This window comes from Pelodiscus sinensis, chromosome 5, assembly GCF_052426305.1.
Source record: "Pelodiscus sinensis isolate ZL-2025 chromosome 5, ASM5242630v1, whole genome shotgun sequence".
Lineage (NCBI taxonomy): Eukaryota > Metazoa > Chordata > Testudines > Trionychidae > Pelodiscus > Pelodiscus sinensis.
This window is the reverse complement of record NC_143056.1, coordinates 94,633,419-94,657,930: the sequence shown is the minus strand read 5'-3', so window position 1 is coordinate 94,657,930 and position 24,512 is coordinate 94,633,419. Positions and strand designations below refer to the sequence as shown.

The window sequence follows — 24,512 nt, the reverse complement described above, 5'->3', positions numbered from 1 at the left end:
AGAAATCAGTAATGTTGAAAAAACATCTGATAGTTGGTAGTAGAAACATTGGAATGCATTTCTGTATATATAAAGTCATATACATAATCAGGGCTCGACAATTAGTGTAATCTACTCGCCTATGGCAAGTAATTACACCCCGGAAGAGCCGGCGCAGAGCAACCTGTGCATGCGCAGAGTGCAGCACCGTGCGGCTGGCGAGTAGGGCTCGCCGCCACTTGGCAAGCCCTGCACATAATAGATTAGAGAGATGATAATCACTCAATACAGCTCTGGTTATGATCCTATCTAAAAATATTGCATTCAAATTTTGGCACATCAATTCAGTAACTATATTGACTAACTGAAGGGAGTTCACAAAAGAGCACAAGGAAGGACTGATTTATGAGGCAAGATTAAAGTGGTAAATATGTGTGGCATGACTAAGATAATTGCACTGAAATGTAAATGGCCAATCCTGTCCCTGAGGAGTATATGGGGATAAAACTGGACACTAATTTTATGAATATTTAAGTGGTAAAAATTACAAGAAGAGAGGAATTTAGTAAGATAGCCAAAAGGCAGAATAGCCAGTAGTAAAGGGATGTAACTAAAAAAGAAAAAATAAAAGCTGCATATTATACGAAACAAAATCTTGAGAATTAGATTTGCTAGAGTGTGTAATAGTCTCCTAAGGGAAGTGATGGAAGTGTATGACGCATTTAAAACTAAATTGCATAAATCGCTAGAAAATATTGTATGGAACAATCTTGCATTGACAAGGGGACAGGCTGGGTAATCAAAAATTGCATAAACTCTGTTTCTATGAAAATATATGTTAAACATGAAGGTGAAATGGAGAACAACCTCAGTTTAGTATCCTACTTGTGACATTTAAATGTTGTGGTACCCTACCAATGCCAAGAAGTCTGTTTATTTACATGCTGTTACCATTGTGTTCAAGTTAAAATACATTGGGGACCCAATGCTACAGTCTTTGTGCAGGAAGAATGTTTCAATGATAGTGAAACTCTGATCCCATCTGTAATGAGTATTTTCATTGAGTTCAATGGAGCTGTGCTGATTTATACCTGTTGAATATTCTCTCTCTTTTTTTAATCACTGGTGGACTAAAGGGACTGTGAAGAAATCAATTATCCTTCAACTGTTGTTGCTGCTGTTTCCAATTTTCTGGTAAGCAAAGCAATGCTAATACAGAAATATGTCTAAACAGAAATTGATAAGAAATCACTTATTTTTTCCCCTTCACCTTCTTTCATTTTGAAATCAAATGATGCTAGAATTTGGTATGGCCATTAAAAGGGGAGAGTAAACAGTTCAGATTCCACAGAGCCACCCATGGTGGGCTCCTCTGTACCCATATCTGCCCTTGCCTATGTAGCCCAAGGTCCAGTGTGTTTCAGCAACAGCCCTGGAACTACAAGTCATGGATTACAAACTGCAGCATGTTGGGAGAACTTCCTGGTTCCTGACAAGATGTGCCCTCTACCCCAGCAGGGTCTCAGCAGGAACTGCTAGAAGCAGCACACAAGACCACATGCTGAGAGGAGGGGCTGCTGAATTGTGATCCTGTTTTATGTTTTTTACAGGTAGGACCAGAAAGGGCTATAGAGCACTCTGAGAGGAGTTTAAGTGACACAAAGGGAGAACCTGGATTTGGTTATTGTGGGGTTTAGTTACTGTGGGAGTTGAAACATGTTGTAAAGGGGCTGTGTTGTATGCTGTAACCCAGTGGTCACCAACCAGTGGATTGGGATCTACTGGTAGATGTTGGCGCCTCTGACAGGTGATCCTGACTGGTTGGCCAAGAGGCTATCAAGTGCCGGCACTTCAGCTGCTCTTCCCTGCACTGCTGTGCAGCTCCTGCCCTTTGCCTTGGAGCTGTCTCCTCAGGGGCCTCTTGCTTTCTGGGTAGGGCAGGGGAGGGAGAGGAATGGTGTTCATGTCAAGGTGCACCCTCTTCCCGCTTGTATCCCATTTCCACAGAGCAAATAGGGGGCACACCAGGACTTGGGAGGAAGTTTGCTGGCTGCTTTGGGGAGTGATGCAAGTCCAGGGCAGGGATGAGCTTGCCTTAGCCCTATTGCACCACCACCCAGAAGCCAACTGATATAACCAGTGCCTAGCAGGAGCCCACATCCCAAAATCCGACCCCAGTCATGAACCCCCTCCTGAACCACAAGTCCCTGCCCCAGCCCTGAGTACCCCTGCATCCAAATGCCTTCCCAGAGCCTGCACCTAGAATCCCCTTTAGTACCCCAACTGCCTACCCCAAGGTAAGATCAGAACCCCTCTCACACTCCAAATCCCTTAATCCAACACCAGAGCCTGCACCCCAGGCTGGAGGAAAGGAGGGATGATGGAGTAAGCAGAGGTGGGGCCCCGGAGAACAGGCACAGAGGAGAGGGGACAAGGGTATTTGGGTTTGAGCTAGATCTTGGATTGCATTTAAATTCAAAAAGTGATCTCATGCTTAAAAAGGCTGGAGACTACTGCTGTAACCTCTGCCCTCAGCAGGGTTTCAGTAGAGACTGTGCAAGAAAGCAGCACACAGACCGCCTGCTGAGAGGAAGGGCTGCTGAACATTGATCCTGTTTTATGTTTCTTACAGAATAAAACCTGTTCCTGGTGGTTTGTCTGAGTGGTCTGGTCTGAGGCGCGCACACACAAGACACAAAGCAGAGCACCCCAAGCAGCCTCAGGCCTAGCCTCCCACAGTGGTGTAAGAAATCCCAAGGCTTCTCCTATGGTATGCTGAATAATCTCATAGGCTATGTCTAGACTGCAGGCTTCTTTCGAAAGAGAAATCCGCTTTTTCGAAAGAGAGCACCCAGTGAGTCTGGATGCTCTCTTTCGAAGACGGCCTCTTTACATTGAAGAACGCCTTCTTTCGAAAGAGGAACTTTCGAAGGAAGGCGTTCTTCCTCGTGAAATGAGGTTTACCGCCATCGAAAGAAAAGCCGCGTTCTTTCGAAATAATTTCGAAAGAACACGGCTTGAGTCTGGACGCAGGGGAAGTTTTTTCGGGAAAAGGCTACTTTTCCCGAAAAAACCCCTGAGTCTGGACACAGCCATACTGGGCTACCGTACAGAAGGTTTTAGCCTGGGCCCCAGGGCAAGTGCTGTGCCTGGCAGTGATGAGGCTCTGCAGGCACCAAGGGGCTTTTGGTTTAAGAAGGATTTCACAAGTGCCCCCCATATCTCGAAGCTGTAATGGCGATGGGGCTGGAAGCGGCCTGGGTTGAAAGTCCAAATGCACAGCAGCTGGGCAGCTTCCTTCAAGCAGAGCTCGGGGCCCTGTGCAGAGCGGCCCCAAGGACCCAGTTTCTCTCTGTGAGGAGGCAGAGGCGCGCTCTGCGGGACGGGCTCGCTGGTGTTCAAACGGCGAGGGGGAAGCCGAGCAGTAGGAGGGGCGCCCACCAGCTGGAAATCCCAGGCCTTGCACCGGCAGGGCGGTAGGGACAACGGGGCTGGGGTCAGGGGGGCGGCAGCTGGGACGTCGCATCACCAACCCCAGCGGGATTCCTCAGGCCTGGGGCAGCGCGGGGAGTATCGACCGGCCCCCGGGGCAGCGGTACCGCCTCTCCCGCTAGTCCTGCAGCTTGGCGCTGAGGAGCGACCCCCTCCCCCGTGCAGCTGGGCCTGGGCGCGAGGCGGGGATTGGCCGGCGGGAGAGAGGGCGGCAGGAGACGTCGCGCAAGGCCGAAGCGCCCCGGTTACCATGGAGCCCATTGCAAGCGGCGATTGGCAGGGCGGGCGGGGCCGCGGGGGCTGATGGGAGCGCGGAGCCGAGGCTGCGGGTTTCAAAGCAGCGGCCTCAGGTAGCGCGCGGCAGTTAGGGCCGGGCCGGGCTGGGCCGGCGGCGGCGCGCTGGGAGTCGGGAGTGTCGCAGGCCTGTGGGTTGGACGCGAGTGGGTCGGGGTGGTGGGAGCCTGGAAACGGGGGCTGGGTGGGGACTGTGGGTTGGAAGCTGAGGGGTGGCGGGGTTGCTCGTTCTGGGGGAGGGGGGTTGCCCGTGTTGGGTGTGGGTGTGTGTTGCCCATGGGGGGGGGGGGGGGGGGTTGCCCGTGTTGGGTGTGGGTGTGTGTTGCCCATGGGGGGGGGGGGTTGCCCGTGTTGGGTGTGGGTGTGTGTTGCCCGTGGAGGGAGGGGGGGGCTGTTGCCCGTTCTGGGCGCGGGTGTGGGTGTGTGGAGGCTTTATCACATGACATAATCTTAATTTTAAAAAAATCTTTAATTCCTTGGGACTTCAGGACTGTCCTGGAGGGTTAGCAGCTACTGGGGGTGGAGATAGGTGATGCTGAGGGATCTGTGAATTCTAAGTTTGAGGTTGGGGCACAGGGGCTTGTGAGTTGGAAGCTGGGGGTGGGGTGTACATAAGAGTGGCCGTACAGGGTCAGAGCAAAGGTCTATCTAGCCCAGTAGCCTGTCTGCCTACAGTGGCCAGTGCCAAGTGCCCCAGAGGGGGTGGACCGAAGACAATGATCAAGCGATTTGTCTCGTGCCATCCATCTCCAGCCTCTGACAAAGACAGGCCAGGAACACCATTTCTACCCCCTGGCTAATGGCCTTTTATGGACCTAACCTCCATGAATTTATCTAGCTTCTCTTTACACTCTCTTATAGTTCTAGCCTTCACAGCCTCCTCTGGCAAGCAGTTCCACAGGTTGACTATGCGCTGTGTGAAGAAGAACTTCCGCTTATTAGTTTTAAACCTGCTCCCCATTAATTTCATTTGGTGTCCCCTAGTTCTTATAATATGGGAACAAATCATAGAATCATAGGACTGGAAGGGACCTCGAGAGGTCATAGAGTCCAGCCCCCCGCCCTCAAGGCAGGACCAAGCTCCGTCTACACCATCCCTGACAGATGAATGAATAACTTTTCTTTATTCACCCTCTCCACACCACTCATGATTTTATATATCTCTATCGTATCCCCCCTCAGTCTCCTCTTTTTCCAATAGGGATGGAAAAGAGGGATGTAAAATCCCAGTTAATCAGTTAACCTGTTAAACCTTAGGTTTAACCAGTTAAGCAGGATCCACTCCCTCCCTTGTGTGAGGTGCAGCTGCAGGGCTGGAACAGCCCCCACCTGTGGCCACTGCTCCTGGGTAAGGGTGAATCTCACTGGCTAACCAGTTATTTGTTCACATCCTTGCTGGGGTTAGGGGGGCAGGGACCTGTGGATTGAAAGGTTGGTGGGTGGTAGGGGCTTGTGTGTTGGAAACTGTGGGGCCTATGGACAGGCACTGCTCTTACCCCATTAACTTTTGACAGATGCTTACTGCCTCCATGCTCAGTGATCAGCCCAGGACTAGGAGGAGGGAAGCCTACTGCAGCATTTCATCCCCAACCAGCTCTGAGGATGAGCAGCCTTTGAGCTCCTCTACTTACTCCCTGCTTTCCCCAACTTACAATCACAGCTTCCAGAGCTGCAATGAAGAGGAGGATAGGGAGGCAGCGGCAACATCAGCTAGGGGGCAAACAACCGTCAAGAGGAGTAAACACAATAGGTAATCTCCATTCCCTGTCTCTTTGCTACATTAGACGCAGCCTTGTTCAGACTCCTGGATCTGTTCTCATCCCCATCACTGATGTGTGATCATGCTCCTTCCTTGTAAGGCTAGATTTTCAAATTTGGGTGTAGAAAGTTACACAGCTAAATACTTATTTAGTCACCTAATCAAGGTAATAATGCACAATAATAATAATAATAAAAATAATAATAATAAAATATCATGTTTATGAATGTTTTAGTACAGTGATTTTCAACCTTTTTTCCATTTGTGGGGCTCCAAACATTTTCAAATAGAGGTGCTGACTCCTTTGGAAGTTTAATCTGTGGTTCTTGGAAGCCAGCTATAGATGTCTTAGAGTAGACTGAAAATTGATTGAACAGAATTCAGCTTAAATATTGCACATGTTCAGCATGACATTTGATGCAGTGTGAGTGAGGGTGCTAAACTATGGGCTTTTATGGTACCAGTGATATTATCCAGTCAAAACAATATAATAGGTACCATAAAAGCCCACAGGTTTTGACCTGGTTCTGGCGGTATTCACGCACTTTTGATTGATCAGAAAAAATGGAATGGCTTTTCTGGTATCTGAAACTATGAATAATCACCTTTCATGGCCGCTTATGCATAATCTTCTGGTCCCAAGGGCCTGTAGGCCACAAGTTGAAAACCATTTTTCTATTAGTTCAGAAAAATGGTACTTTGACTTTCCATCCTACTTTTAGGTGAGTCAGATGTCAGCAAGCAGTATTCAGAGCATCTTTGTCACAAAGTCATTATCTGTAGATGGTATTGGATCACAGTTGGATCACAGACTATTGCATATAAAATAAAAATCATAAAACTTTAAGACTACTTCATCCCTTTTTCAGATTCCATTACATCAACAGCAATAAAAATGATAAACGGTCTAGAAAACATGTCCTGTAAGGGAAGATTGAAAGAATTGGGCTTGTTTAATTTAGAAAAGAGAAAACTGTGGGGGGACATGATAGCAATTTTCAAGTATCAAAAAGGGTATTTCAAGGAGGGATATCTCAGTGGTTTGAGCATTGGCCTGCTAAACCCAGGATTGTGAGTTCAATCCTTCAGGTTGCTATTTAGGGATCTGGGGCAAATCTGTCAGGGTTGGTACTTGATCCTGCCATGAGGGCAGGGGACTGGACTCTATAACTTATCAAGATCTATGAGATAGGTATATCTCCATATTTAAAAAAAGGGGGTGGGGGGAATTGTTCTTCTTGTCCTCTGATGATAGGTCAAGAAGCAGTGGCATTAAATTGCAGCAAAGCAGGTTTAGGTTGGACATTAGGAAAAACTTCCTAACTGTCAGGGTGGTGAAACACTGGAATAAATTGCCTAGGGATGTTGTGGAATCTCCATCTCTGGAGACATTTAAGAGGAAATTAGATAGACATCTATCAGGGATGATCAAGATCAGTGATTCCCAACCTTTTTTCCATGGAGGAACCCCTACAATAATTTTTGATATCCCGAGGAACTCCTACCTATGAAAACGTTTGCTTGGCCAGAAAAAGTTGACAGCAGGGAACACAACTCTATTACTGCTAAATTATTGTACAAAAACGTACTTGTAAAGAGCTGGTGTTTTTAATATATATATATATATATATATATATGATTTCTCGCAGAACCCCTGATGATGGTCTGCCGAACCCCAGGGTTCTGTGGACCCCTGGTTGGGAAACTCTGATCTAGATGGTGCTTGGTCCTGCAGTGAGGGCAGGGAACTGGACTTTATGATCTCTTGAGGTCCCATCCAGTTCTAGTGTTCTATGATTTGTTTTCTTATAAAGGATGTTTTTTTAAAGTGAGCCTGATGTTTTCAGAAGAAAAATCTGTACTTTAACAAACCATACTCCCCAAAATTACTTTGGATTTGACACACAGAGCCGCTATTTTGGGAATTCTTTGTTTGAGAGTCTTAAAGGTGGAAAAGACTATCCTTACCGGGACACATTGCTTGCCAAATTATGACTGCTTATGATCAAAACTAACTTATAAAATTCCAGTGGGAATCTGAGTTTTCTACATATTTTCTATACATAAACTTTCCTTTTTTTTTCCAGCCAATATATTTTATCCAGTCTCTAACAGTCTAAATATCTCAGATATGTCTTCTGCTCCATCTCTCAGGAGACTGTGGAAGGTTGAAGTCATAGGAGTAAAATTAGGCTAATGCTGAGTCATTTTGAAAGTCCCAATTAACCCTTATAATGGTTAATGATGATATTCAGCCTATATTTTTCTCTGTTTAACTTGTTCTGATAACTTATAGTTAATCTCTTTTACCAACCTAAATCATTTTTGTGGTTTTTGATTTTTATACCCTTCAAATACTTGTACTGTATTTATTTCCCTAATTCACCAGGCTCTTTTTGTTTAATGTTACCTTTCCTGTAGACCTCAGTCTTCGTAGTTCTGCTCTAAACTTCCTCCAGTTTTCAGTCTCTTATGGAGTGCAATAATGAAGGTGCACTCTAACCACAGTCATGTATTGAATAATTGTCCCTGCCACTTTCCGCTTGTCTACACAGTTTTGTGTTGGCTTCTTTTCCTGCTATCTCACACAATAGCCACTGTGATCTGGGTGTTTTTTATTAGGACTCCTCAGGTTGCCCCCCTCACCTGAACAATTAAGTTTTAGATTATTTTCTTCCAAGTGTATTAGCTTGCATTTTTCAAGTTAAATCTCATTATTTTCTACAAATATGTTTATCATTCTGTTCCCTTTATATTATTTCACTGCTCTCATTAATGTTTACTGTGATTCTCAGTTTAGTGTTGTCTTTGAATAATAATTATGTTTATCCTCCTTATAGGTTATTATTGATTATAAATGGAGCGGGTTTATGTTAGATATGAAGAACAGATACTGAAGTTGCTGAATCTTCAGTGTCTTTTATATTGAAAAAAAAATCCTATGTTTAAATATACTTCATTAAATAGTCAATTTATTTTACAATGTTACTATTAAATCATTTCTGGATGCCTCTTGAACTACATCAGTGGGACTACTCACAGTAGTAATGTTAAAAGTATAGTTAAGTATCCTCAGGACATCAAAGAAATTCAGCATACATTGCTGGAAAGAGGGAATTTCCATTTTTATTGTCTGAAAGAAGAGAAGATTCTGTGTAATCTAGAAAGATATGTAGAAAACTCACAGATGAGCTCATTGTCATTTATAAGTTAGTTTTGATCAAAATGGAGTCTAATATCACATACATTTGCTAGCTCATGTGTAAAAGTATCTGGTGTATTATCAGGTTTTATTGACTTGAGATTGGGATAGCTATCTTACTGATGAGTGGGGGAAAAGAACATGAGTGAGTTATATGGGGTGTCCCAAATAAGTTCTAATTAAAGTTCTCCTCAAAGTTCAGGTTCCTTGGTGACATTAAAATCTGTTACTAGACCTGAAGGGTTGAGACACACTGGACTTGTTACTGGTCAAAGAGGGCATATAGCAGATGTAACTTCAATTCCCTGCTTTTTCCTGATCTATACTTCAGGAGAAGGAAGGAAACATGTGAACGGTTTTTTGTTTTTGTTTTCTTGTTAAATGGTAGCATTTTGAATCTGTTCCATAGTTTGGACTATTACAATTATTCCTTAAGAAAATGAGCTAATTATGTGGAGTAAAATAGACAATCAAAAGTTCCAAAAAAATGCCATTTATCACTTTATTCTAGATGTTATCACAGAATTGCAGAAGTAAATGAGTTTATGGTATCATAAATACCCAAAGTATAAACGTCATTATTTCATATCAGTTGCACTGGTTAATTTTGAAATAAATTTGATTTGAAAGTAGTATCCACTAAAATGTCTTCCCTTTCATTTGTAATACAGTGCTGAAAACTGTAATGTAACAGAAAAGAAAAAACAGTCCTCTCCAATAGATAATCTCTCCCCTTGGGAAGAATGGTTCATTTGCAAAGAGAAAGAGCTACGCATCCGCTTACAAGCCAGAGCGTTAGAGGTGAATATTTCTATTTTTCCTTAGTTTTGACATCAGATTAACAGGCAGTGAAATGAAGATTTTTTTTTTCTGTTTGTTGTGAAAACGAGGTAGATCTGTTCTTTAGCTTAAGGGAATCTTTAGACATGCTTAGCTTTTGTGTTTGGGTAAACCAGTGTGATTCATGTTCCATTAATTTCTCTTTACTAAATTGTTACACTTAGTTGGAGTTGTGGTATACATATTCTCGTATACAACTGTCTGGTAGTGGTTCAGCTTTAAAGGATTAAAACATATTTGTGTAATTGTACCTTGATTTTCCTCATGGTTAAATACACCTACATTTAGCAATAAAACATGAATGACAGGATGTGTGTTGTGTATAGACACGCCAAGGTACATGGTTAGACATGAGGCATACTGTTGGCACCAAGGTGTGGTATTATACAACTATTTCATACCTCTTCCCAAAATATTAACAAGTGCTTCCTATCCCAATTTTTTTCTTTATCCTTTAATTACTCAGAATAAAGTGAGACAATCAGAAGTTCCAAACTTTTGCTTTCTTATAAATAACCTAGTCTTGAAGACTACATCTAGATTGCATCCCTTTTTCATAAAAGGGATGCAAATTAGACGCATCGCAATTGCTAATGAAGCGGGGATTTAAATCTCCCCCGCTTCATTAGCATAAAAATGTCTGCCTCTTTTTTTCGGCACGGAGCTTTGCTGGGAAAAAGCGCCAGTCTAGACACGGATCTTTTGGAAAATAAAGCCTTTTCCGAAAGATCCTTTATCCCTTATTTTAAGAGGATACAACTAAGGCTAAAATGTGGTTATCAGGCAAATTGTATAGTTGATACAGTCTGTATTGACTGTACGATTAATCGATATAACTGCTCTGTAGAGTTGCAGAGGGGGTGGCTCCAGGAACTGGCTTGAGCTGGGACTGAGCAGTCCTGGTTCATGCCAGCGCCAGAAGCTACCCATGCTGCAGCTCTGCATTTTAAACGTAGTAAGAGCCGCCATGCAGAGGCACTGTGATCAGTGCAATCTGAGGCTGCTGGGACCAGGCTCGGGCTGCTGGACTCAGCACCACAGGGCACTTGTACATTTCAAAGGCTGAAGCAGCTTCAGTGGAATCATGGAGGAGCGGGGGCCTGCTTCAGTCCCCACTCGCCATTTCACCACTGTGCATCTTCCTCCTCTCCCCCCCCCAATCCTGCAGCGCCAGCTCCTCTCCCCCCTCCCCTCTTGCTGCCTGTCTCTGAAAGATGCAGCAAGGGATGGGGGCAGCAACTAGTTGAGTTGCTACTCGACTATCCAATAAGCTTATGCGTATCAGATAGTTGACTAGTTGCTTGCATCCCTATATACAACACAGATATTTTTCGTGGCTTAACTCATTAGTGTTTGTAAAGTACTTGGAGCCTTCATTTTGAAGACAAGTATTAAAATACTTTGCTGAGTTCAAGGTCAGAGGAAAGTTGAAATTACTTGGTAAACTGCAGCAATGTGTTCTGACTTCCCTAGCATTCAGCACATATTTTGGACTTCCTTTTTAGATTAAGTTGGCATTCATTTGTCCCTCCTCCCCCAAATATTTGTTTCAAACTAATTTCTGGTGATACGTGAAAAATGTGTTTCATGTGCAATCTTAGTCATCAAGATTGGATCAGAACCAAAGTGCCATATAGGAATATTAATTTAGTTTAAGCAACTAATCGACAGAATTTCCATCGCCTAGTTGATAAACGGTGGCACTGCAGTGGGGTTAGATGCCAGCCCCACTGCGGCTCTGCCTTTTAAATGTGTTAAGATTCAGCAGGCTCTTAATACATTTAAAAGGTTGAAGCACACGGGGGGGGAGGATTTGTCACTGGCCAGCAGGCTCTTAATGCATTTAAAAAGCAGAAGTGCAGCATCCTGGGACTGGGCATGAGCTGGGAATCAGCTGATTACTGACGCATGCCTGGTCCCACTGCCTCCCCAACCCCTGCAGAACTGGTGCTGGGGTGAACCGGCTTTTAAGCTGGTTCCCCCCGGCACCGGCTCCTGCTCCCTTGGGGATAAGCTTATGCTTGTCGTGTAATTGACTAGTCACTTAAATCCCTACTTCTACATACTTGAGACAATGAAATATTTATACAGTAAACAATTTGGAATGACTCGTCTGTTTTAAATAGATTTTTAAAATCAGTGATATAATTCTCGGCACCAAAGGAAATAATAGAAGGGTTAAAAACAGAATTCTGAATATATTTAATTGAAAATAATTCTATAAATATTAAGCATTAGTAACTTTCAGTGATTTTGCTAAACTTGTCTGTAAGAAGAGAAAAGCATATTTGTTTGTAAAATTTCACATTAACACTGTTTTTTAAAAAGTATTCTAGGCTCAGATTCTGAGAAACTTCAGAGTGAGTGATATTAAAATTATCCTAAAGAAAGCTAATGTGTAGATAGAAACATCCATTCCAAATCACGTTGAGCACATACCTTCTGGACAGAAGTTCTCAAACTTTTTTTCCTGAACTGTTGCCACTTCCCACATACTATAAAAAAATCCAGTGCCCCATACGGGCAGGGGTTCTGGGGCTTTGGGCTTGAGTGTTTAGTCCCACAGGTAGCTGTGCTTCAGCCAAGGGGCCTTACAGCCCCACAGGGAGTGCAGACTCTTGTTTTTCTAACTGCTGCTCTAGGATACGTTAGATATCACTCTAGCAGAGGAACATGCCTACAGCGCAGATTCATCAGGTCCTTTATGAGTCTGTAATTGCCTAGATCTTGTTAAAATACATAATTTCTTAATTGTATTTTTAAACAATGACTATATTGGGATTTTTTTTTTCTTCAAATCCAAGAACTGATGTCGAAAACTAAGATTCTCACATGAAAACTGCATGTAACATACAGACCCTAAACATTTTGTTGGGAAAATAACAGTATTGAAAGAATAATACTGTTATATTTTCCATAATATAAACCATTCATTTAAAAACAAAGTTTCATTCTAGCCCTTCTAGTGTTGAAATTAGACTTGACAAATTTACATTGAAATCTTGTTATAGAATCATAGAATACTAGGACTGGAAGGGACCTCGAGAGATCGAGTCCAGTCCCCTGCCCTCATGGCAGGACCAAATACTGTCTAGACATTTATCTTACTGATAGACATTTATCTTACTACTCTTAAATATCTCCAGAGATGGAGATTCCACAACCTCCCTAGGCAATTTATTCTAGTGTTTGACTACCCTGACAGTTAGGAACTTTTTCCTAATGTCCAACCTAAACCTCCCTTGTTGCAGTTTAAGCCCACTGCTTCTTGTTCTATTCTCAGAGGCCAAGATGAACAAGTTTTCTCCCTCCTCCTTATGACACCCTTTTAGATACCTGAAAACTATCATGTCCCCCCTCAATCTTCTCTTTTCTAAACTAAACAAACCGTGTTCTTTCAGCCTTCCTTCATAGGTCATGTTTGCCAGACCTTTAATCATTCTTGTTGCTCTTCTGTGGACCCTCTCCAATTTCTCCACATCCTTCTTGAAAATGTGGTGCCCAGAGCTGGACACAATACTCCCAATGAGGCCTAACCAGTGCAGAGGAGAGCGGAAGAATGACTTCTCGTGTCTTGCTCACAACACACCTGTTAATGCATCCCAGACTCATGTTTGCTGCTTTTTTTTTTTTTTTTTTTTTTTTTTGCAACAGTATCACACTTCTGACTCATATTCAACTTGTGGTCCATTATAACCCCTAGATCCCTTTCTGCCGTACTCCTTCCTAGACAGTCGCTTCCCATCCTGTATGTGTGAAACTGATTGTTCCTTCCTAAGTGGAGCACTTTGCATTTGTCTTTATTAAATTTCATCCTGTTTACCTCAGACCATTTCTCCAATTTGTCCAGATCATTTTGAATTATGACCCTATCCTCAAGATTAGTCTGGAGATTAGTCGCAACCCTTCCCAGCTTGGTATCATCTGCAAACTTAATAAGCGTACTTTGTATGCCAATATCTAAACCATTGATGAAGATATTGAATAGAGCCGGTCCCAAAACAGACCCCTGCGGAACCCCACTTGTTATACCTTTCCAACAGGATTGTGAACTATTAATAACTAATCTCTGAGTATGGTTATCCAGCCAGTTATGCACCCACCTTATAGTAGCTTCATCTAAGTTGTATTTGCCTAGTTTATTGATAAAAATATCATGCGAGACCATATCAAATGCCTTACTAAAGTCTAGGTATTCTACATCCACCTCTTCTCCTTTATCCACAAGACTCGTTATCCTATCAAAGAAAGCTATCAGATAGGTTTGACACGATTTGTTCTTTACAAATCCATGCTGGCTGTTCCCTATCATCTTGCCACCTTCCAGGTGTTTATACCTGCTTAATTACCTGCTCTATTATCTTCCCTGGCACAGAAGTTAAACTAACTGGTCTGTAGTTTCCTGGGATGTTCTTATTTCCCTTTTTATCAATGGGCACTATATTTGTCCATTTCCAGTCTTCTGGAATCTCTCCTGTCTCCCATGATTTTCCAAAGATGCTAACTAGAGACTCATATACCTCCTCTATCAACTCCTTGAGTATTCTAGGATGCATTTTGTCAGGCCCTGGTGACTTGCAAGCATCTAACTTTTCTAGGTGATTTTTAATTTGTTCTTTTTTATTTTATCTTCTAAACCTACCCCCTTCCCACTAGCATTCCCTATGTTAGGCATTCCATCAGAATTCTCGGTGAAGATTGAAACAAAAGTCATTAAGCATCTCTGCCATTTCCAAGTTTCCTGTTACGGTTTCTCCCTCCTCACTGAGCAGTGGGCCTACCCTGTCCTTGGTCTTCCTCTTGCTTCTAATGTATTTATAAAAAATCTTCTTGTTTCCCTTTATTCCTGTAGCTAGTTTGGGCTCATTTTGTGCCTTTCCCTTTCTAATCTTGCCCCTGCATTCCTGTATTGTTTGCCTATATTCTTCCTTTGTAATTTGTCCTAGTTTCCATTTTTTATAGGACTCCTTTTTAATTTTTAGATCATGCAAGGTATTGTGGCTAAGCCAACGCGGTCTTTTGCCATATTTTCTATTTTTCCGACACAGCGGAATAGCTTGCTTTTGGGCCCTTAATAATATCCCTTTGAAAAACTGCCAACTCTCCTCAGCTGTTTTCCCCCTCAGTCTTGATTCCCATGGAACCTTACCTATCAGCTCTTTGAGCTTACCAAAATTTGCCTTCCTGAAAACCATTGTCTCTATTCTACTGTTCTCCCTTCTACTCTTCCTTAGAATTGTGAACTCTATTATTTCTTGATCACTTTCACCAAAGCTGCCTTCCACTTTCAAATTCTCAACCAGTTCCTCCCTATTTGTTAGGATCAAATCTAGAACAGCTTCCCCCAGGTAGCTTTTTCAACCTTCTGAAATAAAAAGTTGTCTCCAATGCAGTCCAAGAACTTATTGGATATTTTGTGCCCCACTGTGTTATTTTCCCAACATATATCTGGATAGTTGAAGTCCCCCATCATCACCAAATCTTGGGCTTTGGATGGTATTTTAGTTGTTTATAAAAAGCCTCATCCACTTCTTCCACCTGGGTAGGTGGCCTATAGTGGACTCCTAGCATGACATTACCCTTCTTTTTAATCCCTTTTAGCCTAACCCAGAGACTCTCAACACTTCCGGCTCCTATGTCCATCTCCACCTCACTCCACTTGTGTTCATTTTTAATATATAAGGCAACACCTCCTCCCTTTTCCCCTGTCTACCCTTCCTGAGCAAGCTGTACCCTTCTGTACAAACATGTCAATCGTGTATTGTCCCACCAAGTTTCTGTGATGTTCACACTTCCTGATATGACAGTTGAAGTCTGCCTGCAGAATAAACTCTTTGGACTTGATTATGAACTAAGGATGTTAAATTGCATTTAATTAGCTAATCAAGTAGTTGATGGAATTTCAGCTACAGCGGGTTCTGTGTGGCTCTTACTACATTTAAAAAGCAGAGGCACAGCCTCTCCCTCCCCTGCCTCTCTGTGAAGATGGTGCTGGGGAGAGAAAGTCAGCTCTTCCCAGCCCTGCCTCCTGCTGCTCAATTAGTTACTTACATCTCTTTTATAAACTTCATTCTCTATTCCCAACCTCCACACATACTACTCCTAATTAGCCCCCCTAACTGAATATGAACAACTCCCATCAACTTGTGTCCTGAGGGGAGACATTCAGAACATCTCCCTTCATGAGTAAGTATTTAAAAACCGGCTCCCCGCGCAGACCAACTCTGCTTGCCACCCCACACTGCTGCCTCTGATACAAAGGCAACAGCATGGGATGGCAGCAGGCCCTGTCCACAGGGTGAGAAGGAGGTCCTAGCTCCTTGTGGTCAGAAGCTACTTAATAGGAACCTCCCCTGCCCCCACTGCCCGCCCCTCACTGTGCTACTACCCCACTGATAGCCTCTTAAAAGCCAGCTCCCCTCCCCCCCCCAAGCACCGACTCCTGTCTCCTGCCTCACTGTTATCTCTGTAGGAGAGGCAGTAAGGGAGGGGGTAGGTGGGTCCACGGAGCCAGCACACACAAAGAGCTGAATTAAAACCAGTTCCTCATGCATATGGGTGGGGGGTGGGGGAGGAATACATGAGCTGACAGGGTTAACTGATAAGCCTAGCGTTATTGGTTAATCACGTGGTTGTCTGCATGTTGACAACCTTACCGTATATGTTCCTTTTATGTAGCAAAGTCCTGCCACTGCACATGCAGATGAATACCGAGGAATAAGATGAGATTGCAGAGTTAATTTTGCTGTTTGACTGTAAATTAATGAAAACATTTTTATACAATAGAAATTGGAAATATGTCAAGAATTTTCCCCTCTTTGCTTGCTCTCCCTCTTCCCTGACTTTTAGCCCTCTCTAAACTATGGAAAACTTTCAGGAATTTCCTGTCTGGTTTAACATCATCATTGGCAGCATTGAAAGTGCTAGCGTAAATGGGTTGTCGCTGCTGTTTTAAATACTGGCCATCTATTTTTGCTCAGAACTGCTATAGGCGAAATGATATTTAAAATGGTAGCATTCACCAGCACCCTGTCTGTATTAGGACATCCAGTGCTGATGCATTTTTGTGCACATTTACATTGGTTCTATAACGTCTGTAAACGTTACAGAATTGATCATATATTTGACAGTCTTTGTTACTGCAAGAAATTTGAAAGTTTCTACTGAAAAAAAAGTCACTAGTGACTTTCATTGGTGCCTGTGTGTGTGTGTGTGTATATATAAAGTTGATTTCAGAAAGTGATTCTTAGAAATAACTGCTGACACCGTGTGACTAGTGTCTTGTCAACCAGTAATGTGCATCTCAGAAACTATTTTTTGCACCATCTTAAAGATTTTTTCAGATAATTCTTGTCGCTTTAAATTTATGTATTCTATGAATGGATTTGAGATCATAAGCTAGTGCTAGAAAGCACTGCCATGTAATGATTTTGGTAAATCTGAACTTTATGCTTTTCAAATTACTTTGATTTGTTTGAAAATAAATTATGTATATACATTTATTTTAATTAGGAAATGAATTTACAACTGGAGAAAAGAAAAGAAAAGCAGGAACTTGAAAGGAAAAAAAAGATAGCTGAAGAGAAACACAAAGAATGGGTGCAGAAAAAGAATGAAGAGGTAAATACTGCATTAATTCACAATACTTAAATCCAGTTATTTCACTCAGTTTTCCCTTTTTACTCACTCTTTCATATTTCTTTCTCTGAGTACACATTTTAGTAGGGATTTTTTTTAAATCCACATCCCAGAAGTTGAAGAGTGTGTCTAAAAATGTTTTATGGCTCGCTTTTGCTATAACTGATAAGGCAAATTGTATTTGAAAACTTAGAAGCTTAATGGCTAATCTGACTATTGTGGCTCATTATCCCGATAAATGTGCCCTGGGTTCTTTTCTGGTAAGTGAAGTCTCACTTGCTGACTACCTACGACTCCATTGCAGAAGAACTTTAGAAAGAGTATATTCGTTAATTACATACAGTTTATTGTGTAGCTTGTAGAGAAGAGCCTAGAAAGATTTAGGTAAATATGAGAGTGACCAAGCAAATCATATGTTTCTTCTGCCTTGTGGATAAATGAGGTGTGAGGCGCTTACAACTGACCTAATCCATGAATCAGCAGTAAGTCCATTTGTGATGGAGTCATTAGCTTGTCCAGTAACCCATATTTAAACTTTAGCTGTCTGGACTTCAGAGTGTCTTCAGATCTCACCAGTGCTGTGTGGACAAAAATACATTTTTTGTCTGTGTCTATTGGCATCATCTTTGGAGTCCACTGTGGATGTGCTTGTTGCCCTGAGGTCCTGTATAGACCACACAAAGGGCAGAAACAAGGTAAAGAGCAAATCATATCAGACCAACATAATAGCTCTCTTTGGGTATGTCTAGACTACATGGCTCTGTCGCCAGAGTTAACTTCACCAGTTGGCATGTTTCTGTGTAAACATAATTTTCAAGTTTTAAAGGTAGTTACTGGGTTTAAAATAACACTTTATATGATACTGAGCTGTCAAAAAGCACCATGTTGAGTTGTGAAAAAGATATTTATATTGACATGGCATTTTGTAGTTCAGTAGGAACAAGTGCTTAGTATATAGTACTCTTTGGGTACTCTGCACTATGATAAAAGACCTGCAGCACGACCAAAGCTTGCTAGTCTATAAAATTGCAATGGAGATGCTTGGGCTGGGCCTGGGCTCTGAAATCCCCTCTGGGGTTTGGCTGGTGTGTGAGCCTCCACAGAGCTAAATTGGAAACTTGTTTTTTCTGTCAAGTTAGTATTGAGTTATTTGCGGGCAGACAGATTAACTTGTGTTGGTTAAGCTGCAGTATCGTGCTTACACTCACAAGAACACAGATCAAAACACACTAGCCGAAAAAAACCCAACCAAACCAAACAAAAACCCCACAACCCAATCGAATACTACTTTTAATCCAGTAAAACATTGGATTTAAACTAATAACAGCGTGACCTCTGTGTGTAACAGACACACTTTTCATCTTTGTTTTACTTTCTTATTTATGTACAAAAATAACAAGGTATTGTTGATTTCTGTGTAAAATTTACAAGCAGATCGGTTATGAATATACACTCAACAAGCCATTTCAGTGTTAAAATAGCCATTTTAGGAGGAACTGAATGGCACAGGAATTAAAAATAGGTTCTCAGAGCCATTATAATCTGATGCAGTTAGAGAGCACTCTTTGTTATAATCTTTCTGGTTTGTTTTGGTATGCATTTGTCAGTCAAGTCCAGTACTGTATTTAACTCCCAGTTTCACATGAAGCTCTCCGGAGGCAGTACTTAGTGGACATGTGCATTTTTAAAGACATTCTTGTTTGCTATCTTATTAAAGAGGCCTAAGACTTAGAATCATAGGACTGGAAGGGACCTCGAGGGGTCATCGAGTCCAGCCCCCCGCCCTCAAGGCAGGACCAAGCTCCGTCTACACCATCCCTGACAGATGTCTATCTAACCTGTTCTTAAATATCTCCAGAGAGGGAGATTCCACCACCTCCCTTGGCAATTTATTCCAATATTTGACCACCCTGACAGTTAGGAATTTTTTCCTAATGTCCAATCTAAACCTCCCCTGCTGCACTTTAAGCCCATTACTCCTTGTCCTGTCCTCAGAAACCAAGAGGAACAAATTTTCTCCTTCCTCCTTGTGACACCCTCTTAGATATTTGAAAACCGCTATCATGTCCCCCCTTAATCTTCTTTTTTCCAAACTAAACAAGTCCAATTCATGAAGCCTGGCTTCATAGGTCATGTTCTCTAGACCTTTAATCATTCTTGTCGCTCTTCTCTTGAGTGGATGTGTCTTATCTCTCCTGGTCAGAGTTGATTTGTAAGGAAACTTGACTTGCTGTACAGTTATTTGTGTTTGACTTAATTTGTTTTTGTGAATAGAGAACTTGAGTCTTGCACATTTTCATGGATTTTAAATTCCCTTTCTGAAAAGTTTTCCCTTAATTTTAAAGTATTTGAATCTTTTCTCTTTCTAATAATTCTAACAACTTTTAAAAGGGTGAAGTTCATTGGTGGTGTGAATAATTTTTTTGACTTGAAACTGACATAGCTCAGACCATTCTTTATTCAAAATATATTGTGCCATCCTTATAAGGAAACTAGTGGGAGTTACCAGGCGTTGCTTGGGAAAGTGGAAGAACAAAATTTAGAAAAACAGTAGTCCATTATTGTTTTTGAATGGTAGAAAAGTTGCACTGAGTTCTATAGGGATTAAAATATATTTTAAAAGTATAAAACAACCAGTTTTACATGTTATCAAACTTTATTGTAAACTATATTTTTTGTTTCATTATTCTTAACAAATATGTACAAATTTTTTCCACTTCCAACTCTTGAACACGCAACATAGAGTTGTCCATGTGAAAAGCAAGATATCTCCAAATAAATTCCAACTACTTTAAGTGACTGTCCTTGCATTTTGTCAGTATACATTGTTGAAATATCAGTTATATCAACTGTCAACTTGTATGAGGAACCTGAGGAGAGGAAGGGGGAAAGAAGCCACATGCTGCTTCCTTGTCTCTCCCCCGGCTTTAGTGAGTGACTGGCCCCTGCACTTCCTCCAGGAAGCCGCTTCTCCCTGCACTGCCAAGCTCTGTGCAGCCCCGGGGAGAGGCGTCGGTCTGTCATCTCTTCCCTCCCACAGTACCTTAAAACCTTTTCTACTGGATAAAAGATTATTCCATGCAAAGTTTGGTTGCGATAGCTCTTATAGTGTCCAAGTTATTAGTGCACAACCATTCTCCTTTATATATTAGATTTAAAACTTGCGGAAGTAAGGCATGAAGTGAATTTAGGACTAAATTTAGTTTCAAGCAAGGATATGGTAAATTTGTATAAAGTATGTGTGCAAGTTGTATTGGCTCCTAAATTGCTTCATTGCTATAATAGTCAGCTTTTTCCTTCTAGATTATGCCTCTGTTCTTAAATCAGTCCTGGTTTAAATTGTAGCAGTTAATGTTAGTAGTTAATATAGAGAAGTTGTTGTCCAACATCCAACTTTTAGATTCTTTAAATAGCTTGTAGTAGTCTAACAACTATTTATTTCCATTGCAGTTCTACCTCTCAGGGCTGTTGAGGATTAATTAACTCATATTAGTGATTTTATGATTTGAAGATGAAAAGCGCTCCATAAATGCAGAGACTATGGTCTGTTTTGTGATTTGCATAGTGGATGGCATCTTACGTGTATGTGACTTACTGGGTACAGACTTAATTGATTAATAGTAATGGGAGGGTATTGTGGGGCTGATACTAGGGATGTAAAAATGAGTTTAATTATGTAATTGTGTAACCCTTCAAAATTTCATCGCTTACACATGGTGGGGAGAAGTGGGGGAGACGGGGCAGGCAAGAGCTGGTGAATGTGGGGAGCTGGCTAAAGGTGGCTTCCCGCTCGCTGGTTCCTGCTTTCCATAAGAGGTAGCGGTGTGGGGTCCAGGCAACACCTTGGGAGCTGGTGCACCTAGAGAGCAGGCTTAAAAGCTGGCTCTCACCCGCTACCCTGCGTTGCTGCCTCTTTATCAGAAGCAACTGTGCGAAGGGGCAGGCGGCTCTGTGGGAGCCAGTGCAAGTGGTGAGCTGGCTTAAATACAGAGGCAGCAATGTGGGGGGTTGGGGGACTGTGAATGTTAACTGATGAGCCCAGGCGTATGAATGGATGCACTATCACATCCCTAGATGATACACTCCATCATACATTGGGATTGGAGGGAGAAATCATAGTCCCACATACGAGTCTAGAGCCATGGTGTCCAACCATTTCTGAAGCAGTAGCCACTCCTGCTATAGCAAACTAGTCACATTCAGTTGGCCAAATAGCCACATGTGACTAGTGGCTAGCGTGTTGGACACCATGGTCTAAAGGGTGTCCCACATCTCAGGACTATGTGGATCAGTGTCCACGGTTGTTACTGTGTCCCTCTAACAGTTGCTCTCATTTGGGATAATCTGGTCCAATAGCCAAAGTCAATAGAACAAGCCCCCTAAAGTTGGGATAGTATGGCCCACTGTATAATCCCCTGAGCTTGGGGTAGCGCAGCCTAATGGCCACAGTTGGTGTATAGTAGGCGGGTCCACCACCCTCTGGTGGGTGGTGGCCAGGGTGGGGGGATCCAGGCCCTCCCGCTCCACTGAGTTCTGACCCAGAGCCCTGTTGGTGGTGGACTCTCTTGCCACCGGCTCGGCAGGGATCAACCTGCAACATTCCAAGCCTTTTAGCCAATTCCCCCTATAGTTCCATGGGTCCCTTTCTACTTGATTCTGTGGCATCTGCAGTTCAGTGTCTCTGTATTCCTTGCAACATCCCTGGTCAGTGTGGGTCGATGTGGTTCTGTTTGGCTGACTCCCCTAAACTTGGAACAGCTGTGGTTCACTTAATCAGCTTGTGGTACACCTGACTTCTCAGCAGTCAGCCCAGATTAAGCTTATCTCAGGCCTTTTATACCCTGGTTCCAGCTGGAGTATGCCCAGCAGAGCAAATGGGGCATGGCTTCTTCCTCTAACAAAGATGGGTCAGCTCTTGATGTGCCAGTGCAGGGCTGACACACCTAGTCACAGAGGGATATCCTGCAAATAGGGCACTGCCTCAGGATCAGAAACCTCTCCTTTAGTGGACGGTTCCTTCCAGGCTGGTGAAGGGAGTGTCCCGGAGTGCATGGCTTCTGCCCCCACCCACCCTTCCAAAATGACGCCCGTGCGTCCTTCAGAAGACTACTCAAACAAGTCTTCAGTGATAGTGATCTACAGACAGGCACCAAGATCGTGGTTCACAAGGCAGTTATCATCCCCACCCTTCTCTATGGGTGTGAGACCTGGGTAACTTACAGAAGGCATCTCAAGCAGCTGGAGTGGTTCCAGCAGCACTGCCTCAGGAGGATTCTCAGGATCAGCTGGGAAGACTGACACGCTAACGTTGGCATTCTCACTGCAACCAACATCAGCAGTATAAAAATTGTGTTTCATAACTTGCAAACTCTGCTCAGCTGGCCATTGTGTACATAATGGGGATGTTGTATATCGGGTAATTGAACAGTTGTGTAACTGCATGAAATCTTAGTGGTTACACACCTATTCGATAAGCTCCAGGGCTGGGGGTGGGGAGCCCCCTGCCACTCCACGCTGCTGCCTCTGTATCAGAGGCACCAGTGTGGGGTGCGAGGTGGGAGCTGGTCCATAAAGGGAGCCAGTTTAAAAACCAAGTATCAGAGGGGTAGCCGTGTTAGTCTGAATCCGCAAAAGCGGCGAGTAGTCCTGTGGCACCTTATAGACTAACTGAAGTGTAGGAGCATAAGCTTTCGTGGGCAAAGACCCACTTCGTCAGATGCATGTAGTGGAAATTTCCAGAGGCAGGTATAAATATGCAGGCCAGAATCAGGCTGGAGATGACGAAGTGGATCCAATCAAGGAGGATTGCTCTACCCCAGACGCAGCAGTGTGGGGGTGGGGAGCAGGTGGCACTGTGGAGCTGTTGCTGAGGGGAAACCAACTTTTAAGCCAGCTCCCCCCGGCACTGGCTCCTGCCTGATATAGAGGCAGCAAGGGGGGAAGGGGAATTCGAGTAGTCGACAAGATTAACCAAAATACCTGGCTTATCAGTAAATCGTACAGACAACTACACATTGACTTCCTAGTACATAGGCCTGACGCTTACCTCCCAAAGCAAGTACTCTTAAATCAGGGGGAAAAGGCTTGTAGAGGGCAGTTGAAGTGCTTCAAAGACATACTGTAAGTACACCTTAAAAGGGAGTCATCAACCCACCAAACTGGGAGGACCTGTCACAGAACAGAATGCAGTGGTGCCGCAGCTCACTTTGAGGAGAACAGATGTATTTGAGACAGAAGCAACAAAAGAGGGAAGAAAGGGAACACAAACCTCCAAGCAACAATTATGTCGCCTCTAGGATCACACCTATCACTTTTGTGGGAAAATCTGCAGCCCAAAAATTGGGCTCCTCAGGCATTTAATAACTCACCCGTGAACCCCCTTAGTGCAGATATCATCCTTGCATTGAAGGATAGCTGAAGAGGCTTGGTTTAAATCACTTTGTGACACTTTTCTCTATGAAATCTGTAAGGTGTCACTGAAGTTTATCAAATTTTTACCTCCATTATTCTTGAATTAGTTAATTCAGATGCTTGCTTTGGCAGAGCAAACCTTTTATTTGAAAATATTTGGGCCATTAGTCACATTCCGGTAGAAGGGACATCTCCTAAGTGTGGGGAACTACAATTCATGACGCCAAAAGAGTTCTCTGTACAAAAACATTTCCAAGTATATTGCCTTGGCAGACCTAGACTTGCCCATCATTCTTCTCTGCTTATTTTTTTTAAAATTCTTAGTCTTAAATGATACTTCAGAAACTGAAAGATTGAGAGCTTTATATAGTCTTATGCCAAACATGCAGACCTCTCTAGGAACATACACTGCCTCAGTAGTTGTTTCTAGATATTTTTGTGATCCAAGATTTGCATGTGTGTCAAGTGCATTTATCCTTAGGAACACTATTCTTCGAAAAGTCAGGCTGTATGTGAGTTACTTGTCTTTATGTTGCCAGAATTATAACAGTAGCATGTCTGTTTTTCTCTACCTTCTTTAAGGATTTGATCCTGAGGTGCTGAGCCTCTTCAGTTTCCATTGTCTTGAGCTAGAAACAGCTTGTACGATAAGGACTTAAATGGGCTAAATGCTCTGAATTTAGCCTGATTACAGTCAAGCTGGAATATCTGATACTGAATGATGCATATCATTAAACACAGGTAGAGCTAAACTGGTGTGAGAATTTAATTAATTAGAAGCCTCTCAAACATAGTGAGCAGCTCCTAAATACAGGCAGTCCCCGGGTTACATGGATCCGACTTACATCGGATCCCTACTTACAAACGGGGTGAGGCAACCCCGCACTAGCTGCTTCC

At 42.8% G+C, this 24,512-nt stretch overlaps 1 protein-coding gene across 4 annotated transcripts in view; it reads left to right on the top strand.

Moving 5' to 3' along the window:
• Positions 1 to 3,432: 3,432 nt before the first annotated feature.
• The window catches only part of CCDC34 (coiled-coil domain containing 34), a 38,534-nt gene continuing 17,454 nt past the window's right edge, over positions 3,433 to 24,512 (top strand). Inside the window, exons 1-5 of one of the 4 annotated variants that reach the window (XM_075927772.2) lie at positions 3,879 to 3,896; positions 5,023 to 5,113; positions 5,280 to 5,515; positions 9,398 to 9,527; positions 17,079 to 17,186. In XM_075927772.2, the coding sequence (XP_075783887.2) occupies positions 5,280 to 5,515; positions 9,398 to 9,527; positions 17,079 to 17,186 (474 nt within the window). In that variant the 5' untranslated portion in view covers positions 3,879 to 3,896; positions 5,023 to 5,113. Of the gene's footprint in view, positions 3,456 to 3,563; positions 3,897 to 5,022; positions 5,114 to 5,279; positions 5,516 to 9,397; positions 9,528 to 17,078; positions 17,187 to 24,512 lie in introns of those variants that run through there. The other 3 variants (XM_075927773.2, XM_075927771.2, XM_075927770.2) reach the window with 3 other exon arrangements.